The sequence below is a fragment of the Lepidochelys kempii genome, chromosome 6 (assembly GCF_965140265.1).
Source record: "Lepidochelys kempii isolate rLepKem1 chromosome 6, rLepKem1.hap2, whole genome shotgun sequence".
Taxonomy (NCBI): domain Eukaryota; kingdom Metazoa; phylum Chordata; order Testudines; family Cheloniidae; genus Lepidochelys; species Lepidochelys kempii.
This window is the reverse complement of record NC_133261.1, coordinates 106,869,933-106,886,876: the sequence shown is the minus strand read 5'-3', so window position 1 is coordinate 106,886,876 and position 16,944 is coordinate 106,869,933. Positions and strand designations below refer to the sequence as shown.

The window sequence follows — 16,944 nt, the reverse complement described above, 5'->3', positions numbered from 1 at the left end:
CTCTGAAACCCACCACTGTATGTAACTCATGTACCCAATTCACCATGGGAGGTTATGTATGTGCACTGTAGGGCTATCTGGTAAACCTTGTGATTCATTTATCCCCATAGATGAATCATTGGCAGTGAATTAGGCTGCAGAATTACTGCACTTTAAGTAATTTCTTTCATTCATAAATAAAGCTTATTTGACCACATGGCTTTTATGGGAAATTTGGATTTCAGCATAATGAACCCAAAAGATCCACAGTCTTTATTTTCTAGAAGGGGTCAATCCAATGAACTATAATCATTATCATTTCTGGCTGTCAATAGTCTGATGGAAATTGGAGCTTCTGTCCCTCCCATTTAAAACTCACTTGCCAGCACTTCATCCTCTGGAGTACAGGTTCTAGAAATATCAAGCAGATTCAGTATTAACACTCAGAATATCATCTCTGCTCACTGTCTTTAGAATGAGAGCCCTAGTTAAAGCAGCCATGCATCCACCTGCATGCCCACTGCTTTAAGATTAATAATATCTACACTTTAAACATAGCCAACTGATCATGTGTATTTTAGTTCAACACACAAGAATCCTGAAAATCCGTTAATTACAATTGAGCCAATGCCCACCATCCAGTGCATCTGGACATCTAGATAACTAGATTTCCATGGAGAATAAGATACAGAGCATTTTTCATATAATGTTGTGATAGAAATACCAATCCCAAAAGCAGATTAAAAACTCAACAAAAGGAACAAACAAAAACAGAAGAGCTACTAGAAAATCCAACCAATAGGAAATAAGCATTTTTTACATAAAACCCGCTTTCATTTTGTGTTTCGCATATCAACATTGGCCTTTCACATCAAATTTATATATGACATGTATTGGCTGTTCTTGATTAAAGCTTTCACCACCACAAAATTTGCCAATGCATCCAAACTTTGCTACTGAAGTTCAAGTTTAATAACTTGCACTTCATTTCTAGTACTGTCACAGCTTATAATTAACAAAATGTGTCTATCTATATATATTTATATAGCTATACATGTATATATACACAAACACGCACAACAAACACACTTGTAGCCATCCACTCCTGCAGTATTCCAGTCTCCGGTCTTCTTAGAATGTGAAGGCATACACCACTCCCACAACCACAATGTTTCCAATTGTTGCTATGATTGCAATCCATAACAATATGGCATCGTTTGAGGAGCGGGATGTCTCTTCTGGCTGGTTCTGCATTGAAGCAGCTGCATGGACATTGGCCGATGAATTAAACAAGGAGTATTCTGTACCAAAGTCCTCATTGGGTGAGTCCATGAAGGCTCCTCCCATAACAGGAATCTGCGAAGAAGGATTTGACAACATTAGATTAAAGTCCAGGGTCAACTTTTTTTTTTGGTCTTAACATGTTATTTATCTTTTCATACAAAGCAATAACTACCACTCATTCTGGCAAAACTGCAAAGCTCTCACATGCACGATGTTGGGATGCAATGATCATATATGGAAGAATGTCCTTTGCCAGGCACATTCCTTGCCTTAAACATTAGACAATGGATCTGTACATGCCTTGCATCATCTTAATGGGATCTTTGCACTTTTTGATAGTTTAGGCAGATTTTAAATGTGCACATCATAACGTTTCCATCAGCACTATTAAGTTCATTTCAGGGGACCTGTGATATTAAACGTGGGTCTGAGAAAGACAGTTTTCTTTCTGTACACCTGGGTACTTATATGACTCCCATCAAGATAATTTCTGAGTGGAGGTGGCTGGAGTTTAAATTCAGTCTGTGATTGGGGAATCAGGCACTTTTAAAACTAAGCCTGTATTTTTACTTCTCTCAAGCAGGATAATCCTATGTTGTAAAGTAGCTGCTCAGCTCCTTTCTTTGCTACTTAACTTTGCTCCTCTCTTTGGTGAATCATCCACAATGGGAGGACTGGAAGAGGGGAGCAGCTGAAGAACCACTCTTCCCTGCACAAACAAGCCGCCTTTAAGGGCTAGGGGGCTGGGGCCAGCCAGCCCTTGTTACTAAGTAGGTACTTCTGAGCTGGGATCGGGTGATTCCACTCTAAGACCAGCAGGAAGCTGTAGAGCAGTGGTTCTCAAACGTCTGTACTGGTGACCTCTTTCACATAGCAAGCCTCTGAATGTGATCCCCCTTATAAATTAAAAACACTTTTTTATATATTTAACACCATTATTAATGCTAGAGGCAAAGCGGGGGTTGCCTCAAGCAACTCGCGACCCCCCATGTAATAACCTCGTGACCCCCAAAGGGGGCCCAACCCCCAGTTTGAGAACCCCTGTTGTAGAGAGAGGGGGGACACTCAAGGAGAGACAATGAGAAGAAGCTGTGGCAGAGGCTGCTGTCAGAAGAGCTGCAGTGAGCAGGAGGCTTTTGCCAAATACCCTAGACCGGGAGAAGGGTTTGGTCCTGGAAGCCAGAGGTCTGAAGAGTTTGGGGGCCAGGGAGAACAAACTCCATGGGAGTAGAAAAAGACTCCAGCCAGACAGGGCTGAGAGAGGCCTGCCAAGGCAGGGAAAAGCTGTGGAGAGCAGACTCAGGGAGAAGAGAAGCCCTAGTAGTGAGTTTTGTATTGTGTCTTATGTCAATACATTAGACCTTGGAAGAGCGGGCACTGTTGGACAAAAAAATGCCGGTGTGGAATTTATTTAAGAAGCACTTGGAAGGGGGAAACACAGGCAGGCTGCCTGCAGAGCAACCTTAGGCCGTGAGCTGGCACTCAGGAGGTAGCCGGCTCATTCGCACACCCCTGCAGTGGGGTTGTGCAGTGGAAGGCCTTGCTAGGGTATCCCCAGCATAGGAGCTAAGGGCAATGCAAAAGGAGTGGAGAAGGCCAGAGAATCTGGTCCAGTGAGGCAGCACTAGGAACATAACTGAAGAGATCTGGCACCCACTCCCATGTTCTAAATAAAAGATAACATTCCCTTCCTATAGAGATAGAGATTATACACAAATGTGTTCACTAGCATCATTGATATAACATGTAGGTAACAGTGTATTCAACTCTTTGGACAATTCATAACACAAAAAAATCTCAGTCGAGGCAAATTGGGTGCATGAAACCCACATGATCTTGACGATCAACTATTTTAAAGACCTCTCACAGCTGAACAAACTTTACCAAAAAGCTAAAATTAAAGTTATATGGACTTTTAAAGGAAGGCAAATGACCTTTCTAGTAGGGCTGTATATACCCTTCAGCCACCCAGATGTCAAAATGTAGGCAGTGGCTTACAGAATGGCTGTCACCTCATGACTAGAGTAAAAACTATCAACACCAAGAAACCTAGCAAAATTGTGCTGCTTAGAGGAATTAAACAGGTAGAATGCAAAAATAATGCACAAGAAAATGATATATGGTGTTCTTCCCCCACATGATGTATAATCAGACAGTGACCAGAAAAATCACACATAAAAAATGAGAACACAAAAGGCCCTACACATTCACAATTCATCTTCCTTTGCCAGGATAGCTATTGACTGAAGTTCAATATTTTGTCCTCCTGTGAAAGAAACCTACAAAAGCTTATTCAGATATGCCTCCTGGAATTGGAACATACCCTTGTGGAGATGGAGGATTCATAAACCCCAACATATATGCTAAAAATTCACTGAACAAGCTGCAGAAGACTTAATTGATGATAAACAGCCAGAGCCATCAGGTGGTGTGAATCTGAGTAAATAATGGAGTTATTTTGACATTCTGGCCCAATATGTTCAGAAACCAAACAGGACTACAGCGCTGTCTGCTGAAAATACAAGGTTGGGGATTTCATGCTCCACCTTTCCTCCTCCCCACCATATAGACATCCCCGGTGCAGAAGACTCACATTCCATGCATCTGAAGAAGAGAGGTTTTTACCCACGAAAGCTTATGCTCAAATAAACCTGTTAGTCTTTAAGGTGCCACCGGACTCCTTGTTGTTTTTTCAGATTCCCTTGCTACACGTAATGGAGGTACCAACATTGTACATGGAACTAAACAAAAGCACTCAGTAAAAAGGCAATTATTCAGTGCCTTTTTCTTGTCATAATTCTTGTCATTATTCTTTTGCCCCCACTGCTTCCCTTGGAAGGCTGTTCCAGAACTTCACTCCTCTGATGGTTAGAAACCTTCATCTAATTTCAAGTCTAAACTTCCTGATGGCCAGTTTATATCCATTTGTTCTTGTGTCCACATTGGTTCTGAGCTTAAATAATTCCTCTCCCTCCCTGGTATTTATCCCTCTGATATATTTATAGAGATCAATCATATCTCCCCTCAGCCTTCTTTTGGTTAGGCTAAACAAGCCAAGCTCTTTGACTCTCCTTTCATAAGGCAGGGTTTCCATTCCTCGGAGCATCCTCGTAGCCCTTCTCTGTACCTGTTCCAGTTTGAATTCATCCTTCTTAAACATGGGAGACCAGAACTGCACACAGTATTCCAGATGAGGTCTCACCAGTGCCTTGTATAATGGTACTAACACCTCCTTATCTCTCCTAGAAATACCTCGCCTGATGCATCCCAAGACCGCATTAGCTTTTTTCACAGCCATATCACATTGGCAGCTCATAGTCATCCTGTGGTCAACCAATACTCCAAGGTCCTTCTCCTCCTCCGTTACTTCCAACTGATGTGTCCCCAGCTTATAACTAAAATTCTTGTTATTAATCACTAAATGCATGACCTTGCACTTTTCACTATTAAATTTCATCCGATTACTATTACTCCAGTTTACAAGGTCATCCAGATCTTCCTGTATGATATCCTGATCCTTCTCTGAATTGGCAATACCTCCCAGCTTTGTGTCATCCACAAACTTTATTAGCACACTCCCACTTTTTGTGCTGAGGTCAGTAATAAAAAGATTAAATAAGATTGGTCCCAAAACTGATTCCTCAGGAACTCCACTGGTAACCTCCCTCCAGCCTGACAGTTCACCTTTCAGTAGGACCCGCTGTAGTCTCCCCTTTAACCAGTTCCTTATCCACCTTTCAATTTTCATATTGATCCCTATCTTTTCCAATTTAACTAATAATTCCCCATGTGGCACCATATCAAATGACCTTACTGAAATCTAGGTAAATTAGATCCACTGTGTTTCCTTTGTCTAAAAAATCTGTTACTTTCTCAAAGAAGGAGATCAGGTTGGTTTGGCATGATCTACCTTTTGTAAAACCATGTTGTATTTTGTCCCAATTACCATTGACTTAAATGTCCTTAACTACTTTCTCCTTCAAAAATTTTTCCAAGACCTACAGATCTCCCAGGGCTCCATGTCCCCTGAGGGAGCCCATTCTCGGTACAGGAACCCCTTCTCCCACAGGAACCTCTCCTGGCAACCTCTCCCCATGGTCTGTACCGCACTGAGGTTGGCCAGGTCCCTTAGCTTCCGCAAGGAGGGATTGCAGGGGAGGGATAGCTCAGTGGTTTGAGCATTGGCCTGCTAAACCCAGGGTTGTGAATTCACTCCTTGAGGGGGCCATTTAGGGATCTGGGCCAAAAATTGGGGATTGGTCCTGCTTTGAGCAAGGGGCTGGACTAGATGATCTTCTTAGGTCCCTTCCAACCCTGATATTCTATGATATGATTCTATGATCCTACTCCTTTAAGGATGATTACCATTAGCATCAAACAGTCTGATCCTGCAAGGTGCTGAGCCTTTCCCACTACCCGCAGCTCCCAATGGAGCCATTAGGAGTCAAGGGTGCTCAGCACGTTGTAAGACTGGCCACACAAAATACAACTCTTTCACCTAGGGAGAATGGACTACAGCAAGGAAACTTAGTAAAAGACACTTTGCAAAAAAATCTGTAATGAACTGAGTATTCCAGGGACAGAAAAATATTTTTTATTACGAAAACAGTACCTAAAACCGATCACCAGGCATCCTCTGATCCTAAAATAAATGATTCACAAAATTCCAAATTAAGAAGCAGACATTTACAAAAGGCCTTATTATATTAACCTTCCACAGTCTGATTTTCTTTCAAGAATGTGGGGGTATGATCATTGTTTGCTTTCCTAAACATTTCCCAAGCAAATACCCCCGGGGAGCATTCGTAAATGATGCTATAAGTATCAAATGGGCCTTGAAATGGGGAGAGTGACCAGCTGAACAACCACATTTGCAGTCTCAGGTTGGGATTATATTTTAAAAACCTATTTCATTCAAGGCACTTGAGAGTCAATCTTTCAGAAAACAAAACCTTAGTGTTTTTTAATGAGAAAGGACCTGAGCATTGGAGCCTGCGCTAAGAAGTTGGAGCAAACACAGCTCTAAGCTCTGCACATCCCAGGGAAAGAAAAGGTTAGCAAATTCTCAAAGGATCCCACAGTTTTTGTGGGAAAACCATCTTTAAAATCAATTCTCTTCTAAAAATTATTTGGTTTCCTTTGCTCCAAGGAATACAGGGGCATGTGTGGTTTAACGGGCTCTCTTCTGGGTGGCTGAACAGCATTGTGGGCCAGTGAAGAGTGGGAGGAGTGAAGTCATGGCCCCAGATGCTTCTGGAGCCGGATAGTATTAATCGGTTGCCATGTTTCACTTGGAAGGTGGGTGCATTGTACTTGAGTAGTGGGCTAGCGATTCCTATATACCAGGGGTGGGCAAACTTTTTGGCCTGAGGGCCACATTGGGGTTCTGAAAGTGCATGGAAGGCTGGTGTAGTGTATTAAATTGCTCCCTGTAGGAATGTGCTACTTATGGTGTACTTCTTAAAGCTGCCAGTCCTGGTGCTCTGAGCGGCATGGTAAGGGGGTAGGGAGCGATGGCGTTGGATAAGGGGCAGGGGGTCCCGAGGGGCAGTCAGGGGACAGGGAGCAGTTGGATAGGCGTGGGAGTCCTGGGGGGCCAGTCAGGGGGAGGGGGATGTGGATAGGGGTCGGGGCAGTTGGGAAAGGGAGCAGGGGGTTGGATAGGGGGTGCGGTCCCGGAGGGGCGGTTAGGGGTGGGGGGTCCTGGGAGGGGGCAGTCAGGGGACAAGGAGTAGGGGGGGTTGGATGGGTCAGGGATTCTGAGGGGGGCAGTCAGGGGATAGGAAGTGGGAAGGGGCAGATAGGGGGCAGAGGCCCAGGTGTTTGGGGAGGCACAGTCATCCCTACCTGTGTGTAGTGTATTAAATTGCTCCCCATAGGAATGTGCGACTTACAGCTGCCAGTCCTGGTGCTCTGTAAGTAGCACATTCCTATGGGGAACAATTTAATACACTACACCTGGCGGCTCTTGCACCTGCGCTGCCCGGCAGGAGCTCGCAGCCCCGCCGCCCATAACGCTGGTGGCACGACGAGCTGAGGCTGCAGGGGAGGGGCCGGGGGCTAGCTTCCCCGGCCAGGAGCTCAAGGGCTGGGCAGGACAGTCCCAGGGGCCGTAGTTTGCCCACCTCTGCTATATACGGTACCAACAGTTTATAGACTGAGGATCAGATTTTCTCCTTCACCACACCATAAAAGACGTAGAAGGGCAGGGCAGGCTTACATGTCCTGTTGCCATTCAACCATATCATCGCTTGTGGGAGGTGAGGCTTGCAGTAGAGTTGTCTTGACATAGGGAGTGACCATCAAGAGGTGAAGAAGCTGAGATGCAGGGGAGATCTGGTGGATCTCTGGCCTTCCATGTGGCAGGGATCTGTCTCTGGGAGTCTCCTGGCCCCTATTTCTGCTTTGCAGCATTGTCATATGGTGCCCTTGCCCTTCACTAAGCACATACTCCCACTACTATGCCACAGAGGGTTATTGCTTCTAGCAGCATTAACTTGCATTGCCTCAAATATCAAGTCCCACTTAACTGCAAGGGGAACAAGGTTACTCTTCCCCCTCACCTCCTATTTATGTGGATTTGAGTCCTCACCAGCACACCTACCCACTAGCCCTAGCCCTGTCCCCTCTACCCACACTCCTCTTAGTCCTGTATAGCTGAGCTCCAGAGAAGCAGCTTAGTGTGGAGGATAACAGAGCATAGCCACTTTTCCCCATGACAGGACCTCTACTCACCTCTGCTTTGCAGAATTTGGACCATCATTTGTAAAGCATGTGGGGGACCTTCTGGGATGAAATGTGTTTGATATGGGTAAACTGTTATCAATAGCACTCAAAGCTGTAAAAGGCAGACCCTCTTTCAGTGTGGCCTGCTCTAAAGGCTTCAAGTGGAATGTGAAGCATATTTCATTTTTAACGGAAAATAACCAGTGTAACATTTATACTACATCTCAAAATGTGGGTTGGGACCAATGTTCCCTCTAATTTTTTTCACCCATGTGCGGAATAAATTTTGTTATGTGCACCAAGGTAATGTGCACCAGTAGAAACAAAAAACCCTGTATATAATATATATTTTTAAAAAGTGACTAATAGGGATAATTTTTCCAACCTGGACAAATTAGGCATTTTAGAACACACTACTCAAAAGAATTAAATGTAAGTGTAAGAGAGAAATAAAAATTATGAAATGCATAGACTAGTCAAAAAAATTAAAATAACACACTCTGAAAGAAGAAAATTACAGAGAATATATGTGCATTGCAGGAAGTACCAAGAAGTAACAACAACAATGTTGGGAGGTGTCTGACAGACTGTGTGTGTGTGTGTGTGTGAAAGAGAGAAAGAGACACACACACAGACTGTGTGTGAGTGTGAGACACACAGTGTGTGTGTGTGACACAGAGTGTGTGTGATGGCTGCTAGGGAAGTTTCTGAGAGACTCCCGTCTGCTGTCTCTTTAAGGCACTCACTGAAAGCTCTCCTCCTCCTGAACCATGTCCCCCCTCCCCTGCTCTGCGGAGATGGGGTAGATGGACAGGGGAGAAAGGAAGAGACAGAGAGAGAGTGTGTGTGTGTGTAAGAAACCGTGCACTGTCTCTTTAAGGCACTCACTCACCTGAAGGCTTGTTCAGACCTCAGAGCTGCTGCAAGTCCTGAGCCCTGTCCCCTCTACCCTGCTCTGTGGAGATGGGGTACAGGGGCTGGGGGAGAGGAAGTGAGACTCCCTGAAATCAGCACCATCCTTTCCCCCTCCCCCATCCTGCTCTGCACAGCAAGCAGGAGGGTCCCAGGAATAGCTGCAGGAGCAAGGTGGCTGCAAAGCAGCAGGGCGGGGGAGGAGGGGCAGAACATATGCTGCCATCTGCATGTGTGTGGCTCTGCTATTCAACTGTGTGACACTTGAATCTCTCCTGGGTGGCTGCCCAAGTGCACAGCTTACAGGGAACACAGGTCTGGACCCCAAAGTGGGTTGCAACCCCCTTTTAATGGGGTCGCCAGGGCTGGCGTTAGACTTGCTGGGGCCCGGGGCCAAAGCCTGAGCCCTGGGCAACAGGGCTCAGGCTTGGGCTTCAGCACTGGGCTCAGGATACAGCCCCCACCCCACCTGGGGCTGAAGCCCTTGGGCTTCGACTTTGGTCCCCCTCTGGCCCAGGGCAGTGGGGCTTGAGCAGGCTTAGGCTTCGGTCCCCCCTCCTGGAGTCATGTTGTAATTTTTATTGTCAGAAGGGGGACATGGTGCAATGAATTTTGAGAACCCCTGTACTACATAGTGTAAAGAGAGAGATGTTCTGTGAGTGTGCATTTGTAATGCTATCAGTAGAACACTTCATTTGAAGGGCACGCCTCTTCAACAAATCATTTTACTAGACTTAGATTATTCATTATTTGAATCCAAGAAGCTATAAGAACTTTAGGACACATGGTGCTGCCCCTTCTGTGTAAGTACCATTCAGAGTACATGGACAGTGTGGACTTGCACAGCATTGCAAGTAATGTCAAGTCAGAACCCTGCAATACCACGCACAATGCAAATGAATTGTTTTCAACATCTGAGAGTAGCACCTGGCGAAAAAGCTCAGCTGACTTTTTGAAGGACTTGCAGTGACCCATTATGAAGTGTGGACTTTCAGCAGCTGGTACGGACATATTCTATAATATTGAGTCTCTCTCTATTTATAGGTTCACTCTTCATCACAGATTGGAAGGCATTTAGTCTCTAGTAGTTGCCTTCTGAATAAAATCACATCTCCCTTAGCACAAAACACTTTGCTAAAATTGCCTTCCTCTGAGTCTAGTATCTCCTTGCCATACAACAGTGAAAGAGGAAAGACAGTCCAGTGTGAGGGCTCTAGACTAGGATTTGGAAGAGCTGCATTCAAGTCCCAATTCTGCCATAGGCTTCCTGTGCACCTTTGGGCAAGTCATTTAGTCTTTCTGTGCCTCAGTTCCCCATTTGTAAAATAAGGATAACAGCACTGCCCTATCTCACAGGGGTCTTATGGGGAGAACTCAAAGACTGTGAGGTGCTCAAATACTACAGTGATGGGGCCCTATAACTACCTAAGATAGACAGATTCACCTAGTAGGTCTTAAGGATGGAAAGCAGGCAATACGGACAAGATGCTCAGCTGTTGTAATTTAGTGTGGCTCCATTGAAATAACTGAAGATGCGTTGATTTACAGCAGCTGAGGATCTTGCCCATGTCATCCTACCATGGCAGACTGGCATCCTCGCTGTGCCTGCTCTGACTCCTTTTGCAGTCCATGGATTGGGACCCCAAAGTGGGTTGCGTTGAGAGACTTGGGTAGCCTTCCCTCACCAGGTCTGTACTCATGCTGACATCCTTTGGTTTTCCTGAAAGCTGCTGTAAATGACATCTCCTTTATTTGGTAAAGGTGTCCTGCTGCTAGCCATATCTATTGTGATCTGCCAAACTTCATGAATAAAGGGTGTGTATTGAGAGGAGTAATGCTACTTTGTTTCAGATGACTTTTATCTTTAGATTCCCCCCAGATGTATTTTTATGTTTACAAAAGTGACTGGGCCAAATATATTTCTAGATCTTGATCTGGGTACTGGGAAAGAGAGAGAATGTGCTCATATAAAAAAAGAGCTTAAGTAAAAGACTATAGAATACACATCACATATCCTCATCTCCTACATCATGTCCCTCTTTGATTCTGAAATATCTAATGCAACATAAACATGAAGGGAAAGGAAGAAAATAAATAGGGAAAGAAAATGCTGAACAAAAATGTTATAATTCTTATGAAAACCAATACACCATTAGCAGTATTCTTACTCCTCAGTTCTTGCAGCAGGTCTGAAAACATGTGGTTTTAAGGAAAATATCCATTAAGGAAAAAGCTGAGGCTGTAATACTACATAATTTCCCTTTGAAGCATTCTCTTTGAAAGCCAGATATTTTCTTCCACTCCTGCATGTGTTTTCCCATGAGGGAACTAATATTTAGAATGATTTAATATAATGATGTTATCGGTAGGGTTACACCATGATGAGGGCACTGCCCTGGCTCTCTCGCTGGGTATATCTGAGGACAGAACCCTTATGGCTGTCTCAGAGTTGTTGACAATGAGGCAGTTATTTTGTATCATTACTTACAGTAGTGCTGCTGTGACAGCAATTACTCCCCTCAGTAGGCAAATGTATCCCAGCCTGCCTTTGGACTACAACCAACACGATATAAAATGCATCAGGCAGATAGTTTGATGGATCTTCAATCTGCATGGAATAGCTATATGTTTCTTTGATGAACTAGAGCTAAGCTGTGTTAGCTTGTTAGTGTGGCACAGCTGAGGCTCAGCTGGTTAATGTTTTATGGGCAGTGCAACTGAGTTTGAACGAGCCTACAAGATATTATTATTCCTAGTACAAGCTGGTTCATACAATGGTCAACATAGGCTACATGGTGGATTTTAAAAAAATTCTTCATGTTTTAGACCCGTTAAGATTTACCCTCGCATAATGGGTCCCTCTAGATTCAGCCCCTCCAACACTTGCCCTCTGAAATTCTTCCAGCCTTTGTCAGAAGCACCAAAACCACCTAAATCGGCATCGTATTGAGCCATTTGGAGTGGACAGATTTTTATTTTTTATGAAATCACTAAGCCAATCAGTAATGAGTTCTAGTCATTTAATAATAATTAGTTTTGAACTCAACCTGTGTTGAGATATGCACATCCACTTCCATCTCTGCTAACGATAGCCAAACACCCTCATACCCTATCCAGAGATACAGCAATAGGCTAAACATCCTGTTAGGCGGATAACAATATATAGGGGAGAAAAAATACAAAGCTTTGATCCAAGGCCCGTTGACGTCAATGGTAAGAATCCCATTAACGTCAACAAGCATTGGATCAGGCCCCAAAGGCACGTAGTTGACAAATTCACTAGCTAATTGAAAAAATCATCTTCAGTGATTTGAGGAGGCAGTTGATGTAGCATCAGAAAGAGCTATGTTCTATTCCTGGCTCTGCCAGTAATTTGCTATGTGACTTTGGACAATTAACATGATATGTCTATGACTCAGTTTCCCATTCCCTAAAAAAAGGCTAATGATACTTATCTCCCCTTGTCAAATACTTTGAGATCTGTTCATGAAAAACAGCCTGTAATTGCTAGTTTTATACTATCTAATTATAATCAAGAGAATGAGACAGTTGACCCCCTCTCCACCAGTGTTTTACATCAGTACCACATCCAAAGCCAAGAGAGGTGGCTATGAAACATTGGGGCTTTTACTTGGTAGAGAATTCCATTTGGCATCCTTACCTGATTTATTCTTAAGATAAGGATTTTTTTTAAATGTAAGGTGTGGCATTATGAGCTGCGTGCATGTGGACTTTTTTCATGTGACAGATAAACCTCTTCTTAGTTTTTGCACAGCATCTATTGAAACATGCCACTAATACAATGTAGATATTACTAATTGCATTTAGTACATTCCCATGTGTCTGAAATGAAATGCCCTCCCACAAGGCATTGTGCACTGGGCTGTGTTGCTTTTTTTCAGAAAAAATATAACATTGTAATATAGAAAAAGAGGAATTGCCCTCCCGGATCCAACCCAAGGTCCATCTAATCTAAAATTCTATATCTGATGGTGGCTGATACCAGAAACATCATGGGATGGTGCAAAAATAAGAAACCCTGTACTTGGCAGATGTGGGATAACCTCCCCCGGCTCTTCCTAATCCCCTAATAGTTGGGAGTGATTTAAACTCTGACACTTGACTAACCAAGATTGGTTATTCCTTGTGCACCATGACATTCCTTTATAAGCAGGCATGGTTCTTTCAAATGAAGGGTATGGGTAGTGGGAATAGGGCTTTGATACGTACACAGAATGAGTACCTGGAAAGTGCAATGGTTGAAGGAGCTTGAGTGCACCTTTTGCGTTCTGTATTGGTGTCACTGAACAACTGGGATGGTAATTCCAGTACTCTAATGGCACTGTCAGGGCTGGCCATTGCTGTTGGGAGCTGTCATAAATATAAAGGGAAGGGTAAACACCTTAAAATCCCTCCTGGCCAGAGGAAAAAACCCTTTCACCTGTAAAGGGTTAAGAAGCTAAGACAACCTTGCTGGCACCTGACCAAAATGACCAATGAGGAGACAAGATACTTTCAAAGTTGGAGGGTGGGGGAACAAAGGGTTCTCTCCCTCTGTCTGTGTGTTGCTTTTGCCGGGACCAGAGCAGGAATGCAGGTCAGACTTCTGAAAAGGGTTAATAAGCAATCTAGTTAGATATGCGTTAGATTCTGTTTTGTTTAAATGGCTGATAAAATAAGTTGTGATGAATGGAATGTATGTTCCGATTTTTGTGTCTTTTTGTAACTTAAGGTTTTGCCTAGAGGGATTCTCTATGTTTTGAATCTGATTCCCCTGTAAGGTATTTACCATCCTGATTTTACAGAGGTGATTATTTTACTTTTTCTTCAATTAAAATTCTTCTTTTAAGAACCTGATTGCTTTTTCCTTGTTCTTAAGATCCAAGGGTTTGGGTCTGTGTTCACCTATGCAAATTGGTGAGGATTTTTATCAAGCCTTCCTCAGGAAAGGGGGTGTAGGGCTTGGGGGGATTTTGGAGGGAAAGACGTTTCCAAGTGGGCTCTTTCCTGGATATATTTTGTTAGACGCTTGGTGGTGGCAGCAATAAAGTCCAGGGACAAAAGGTAAATAGTTTGTACCTTGGGAAAGTTTTAACCTAAGTTGGTAAAAATAAGCTTAGGGGGTTTTTCATGCAGGTCCCCACATCTGTACCCTAGAGTTCAGAGTGGGGAAGGAACCTTGACATGGTGGCAGAGCAGTGGGATTAACTTGAAATCATTTCAAGATTTTTTTGAACCAGAAGCACAGATTTTAAAAGGAAATATTTTTTTTCCTTTGGGCTGCTGGAAAGCAGGTTTTAAGCTGAAAGCAGTTAGAGGTTTTTTGTCTCTGCTTGGGGGCCAGAGCAGAGACAAAAGGGATTTGTCTTTTGTGAGCTGGAGTTTTCTGTACCTAAAGGCAGGGTAGTTAACCTCTTGCAGGGAAATTCACAAGTCTTCACAGACCTGAAGTTGTTTTTTAGCTAAGAGCAACGAGAGGGGTTTTCTGTCTAATTGCCTGGAGACAAAGGTGTTAGTTTTGGGTTTTTATAGGATTTTTCTGTAGGCTGACAATCACTATCAGAGAACATAGGTGTCCGGTTACAGCACTATCTATCTATCTATCTATCTATCTATCTATCTATCTATCTATCTATCTATCTATCTATCTATCTATCTATCTATCTATCTATCTATTTTTTTTGGACAAGCCAAGTTTTTTGTTTGTTTGTTTGTTTAGTTTTGTTGTTTTCTTTCTAACTCTCGGGTGTAAAGTTAGTTAAAAACAGAGAGGCTAACATGACAGAAACCAAGGCACAACACGAATTGGAGTTAACCAGACTGGAGGCAGAAAAAGAGGCAGAAAAAGCCCAAGAGGCTGCCCACAGGAGATCTATGGAGGCAAAGGACAGAGAAATGGAGGCAAAGGACAAAGAAATGGAGGCAGAAAAAGAGGCAGAAAAAGCCCTAGAGGCTACCCACAGGAGAGCTATGGAGGCAAGGGAAAAAGAACTGGAGGAGAAGGAAAAAGAGAGGAAGTATGCACTGGAGATGGAGAAGGTAAGGGCTGAGAGGATCTACTGGATAACCCTAATAATCCTTCCCCAACAATCCACAAATGGGAGCGACTATGTCAGAGTATGATGAATCCAGTGATATTGCTGAATATTTTCTCACCTTTGAGAGTCTGTGCACTCTCCATAAAATTCCTGACGCTCACAAGATGACCACATTGGTCGCAAAATTGACTGGAAGAGCTCTGGATATATTCAATAAGATGCTTATTGATGAGGCTTCTGACTATAATAAGTTCAAGGATTTGGTTTTAAAGCAATTTCAAATTACATCTGAAACGTACAGAGTAAAATTTCAAACCCTTAAGAGAGGGCCTGGACTAAGTAATGTGGATTATCTAAACCAGATGAAGGATCTGTTAGATAAGTGGGTCCAAGGAAGGGGTGTCACTAGCTTTGACGGAATGTGTGATTTGATAGCTCAGGAGCAATTCCTGACTATGTCTAAGGAGGAAATAAAACAGTGTTTATGGGATAAGGAAATGGACTCAGCAGAAAGTCTTTCTTCTTATGCTGATCGATACAAGCAGTCCCAGACTGCCAGAGAGGCAGGGCAAGCTGGAACAAAATGGGTGGAGGGAAGAGAGAGAGAACCCCTTTGTTCCCCCCCCTCCAGCTTGAAAGTATCTTGTCTCCTCATTGGTCATTTTGGTCAGGTACCAGTGAGGTTGTCTTAGCTTTTTAACCCTTTACAGGTGAAAGGGTTTTTTCCTCTGGCCAGGAGGGATTTAAAGGTGTTTACCCTTCCCTTTATATTTATGACAGGAGCTAATGTGTACTGATGTGCTTGGGCCAGGATAAGATCCTCACCAGCTACGGTTTGTGACTGGCAAGCAGGTACCACAGACTGTATAGTAGTTGGTCTGGTTGTGACAGTGAGGTGCCTATTCTGCAGTAGCCAATTGGATAGTGTCATGGAAAAAAGTGAGGGGAGGATAGGGGAAAGAAGGAGAGTGCCTAGAAGATGGTGCCTGGAATTGGGATGATGGAAAATTTATTTTATTTTAATTTTATTTACTCATTTTCTGAGGGGGAAATCAAACAGCAGGATCATTACTGGCCTTATGAGAGGGAAAGGTTTAAAAGAGGGAGAAATAAGGAAGAGGAAATCCTTTTTCTCATGATCTGATAGTCCCGTCTGGCCTTAAAGTCTATGAAGGAATCAGGGACACAAAAGACTGTCTGGAAAAAAAAAATGTTGATTTCAACCGCACTCTTAACACAGAAAATGAAATCAGTGTTTGCTAAATGGAAAAGGATAAGGGTGAGATTTTCAAAAACCCCTACGGCAATTAGGGGCAACATTTTCGGAAGTGTCTAAGTAAGTTAGGAGCCATGCGCCATTGATTTTTGATGGGATGCAGGCTTCAGGGTCACACTGGTGATTTTGAAAAATTTACCCTAAGTCCAACTGAAAATCAATTAGACTTGGGCTCCTAACTCCCTTATAGTGCTTTTAAAGATTACACATGAAGAGCAAAAGAGGAAAATTAAGAGATTTACATTTCACAAATAAGAAAGATAGAAAATGTAATGCAGTCATATCAAGTCTTTAAACCACGATTTGAGGACTTCAATAGCTCAGACGTAGGTGAGAGGTTTTTCGCAGGAGTGGGTGGGTGAAATTCTGTGGCCTGCGTTGTGTAGGAGGTCAGACTAGATGATCATAATGGTCTCTTCTGACCTTAGTATCTATGACTCTATGAATCAATGCAGGTATAAGTGGGCATAACTTAACTGAACCCAATGGTTATACTTGCTTACAGCAGGGCTGAATTTGATCTATAAGGCAGAAAAAAATTCCTCTTATAAATATCAAAATAGGCTTCACTTTCAAATAATTGTACTTTGTTTCTTTCTCTCCAGCTATCTTTTTCAGTATATGGAAAGGTGCAATTCCATGGGCCCCCAAGGAAAGAGCTTCTATGAATATGACATGAAATGAATTCTAAAAGTGAACAACATGATGGCTTCTGAACTGCTCCAAAGT

General features: G+C 43.2%; 1 protein-coding gene across 4 annotated transcripts in view; it reads right to left on the bottom strand.

The window, feature by feature from the left end:
* C6H14orf132 (chromosome 6 C14orf132 homolog) overlaps window positions 1–16,944 on the bottom strand; it is a 78,945-nt gene that overhangs the window by 9,507 nt on the left and 52,494 nt on the right. For 3 of the 4 annotated variants that reach the window (XM_073349580.1, XM_073349579.1, XM_073349581.1), the window contains one exon: window positions 527–1,335. In XM_073349580.1, coding sequence (XP_073205681.1) covers window positions 1,111–1,335 — 225 coding nt within the window. In that variant the 3' untranslated portion in view covers window positions 527–1,110. Of the gene's footprint in view, window positions 1–526; window positions 1,336–16,944 lie in introns of those variants that run through there. The other variant, XR_012159553.1, reaches the window with a different exon arrangement.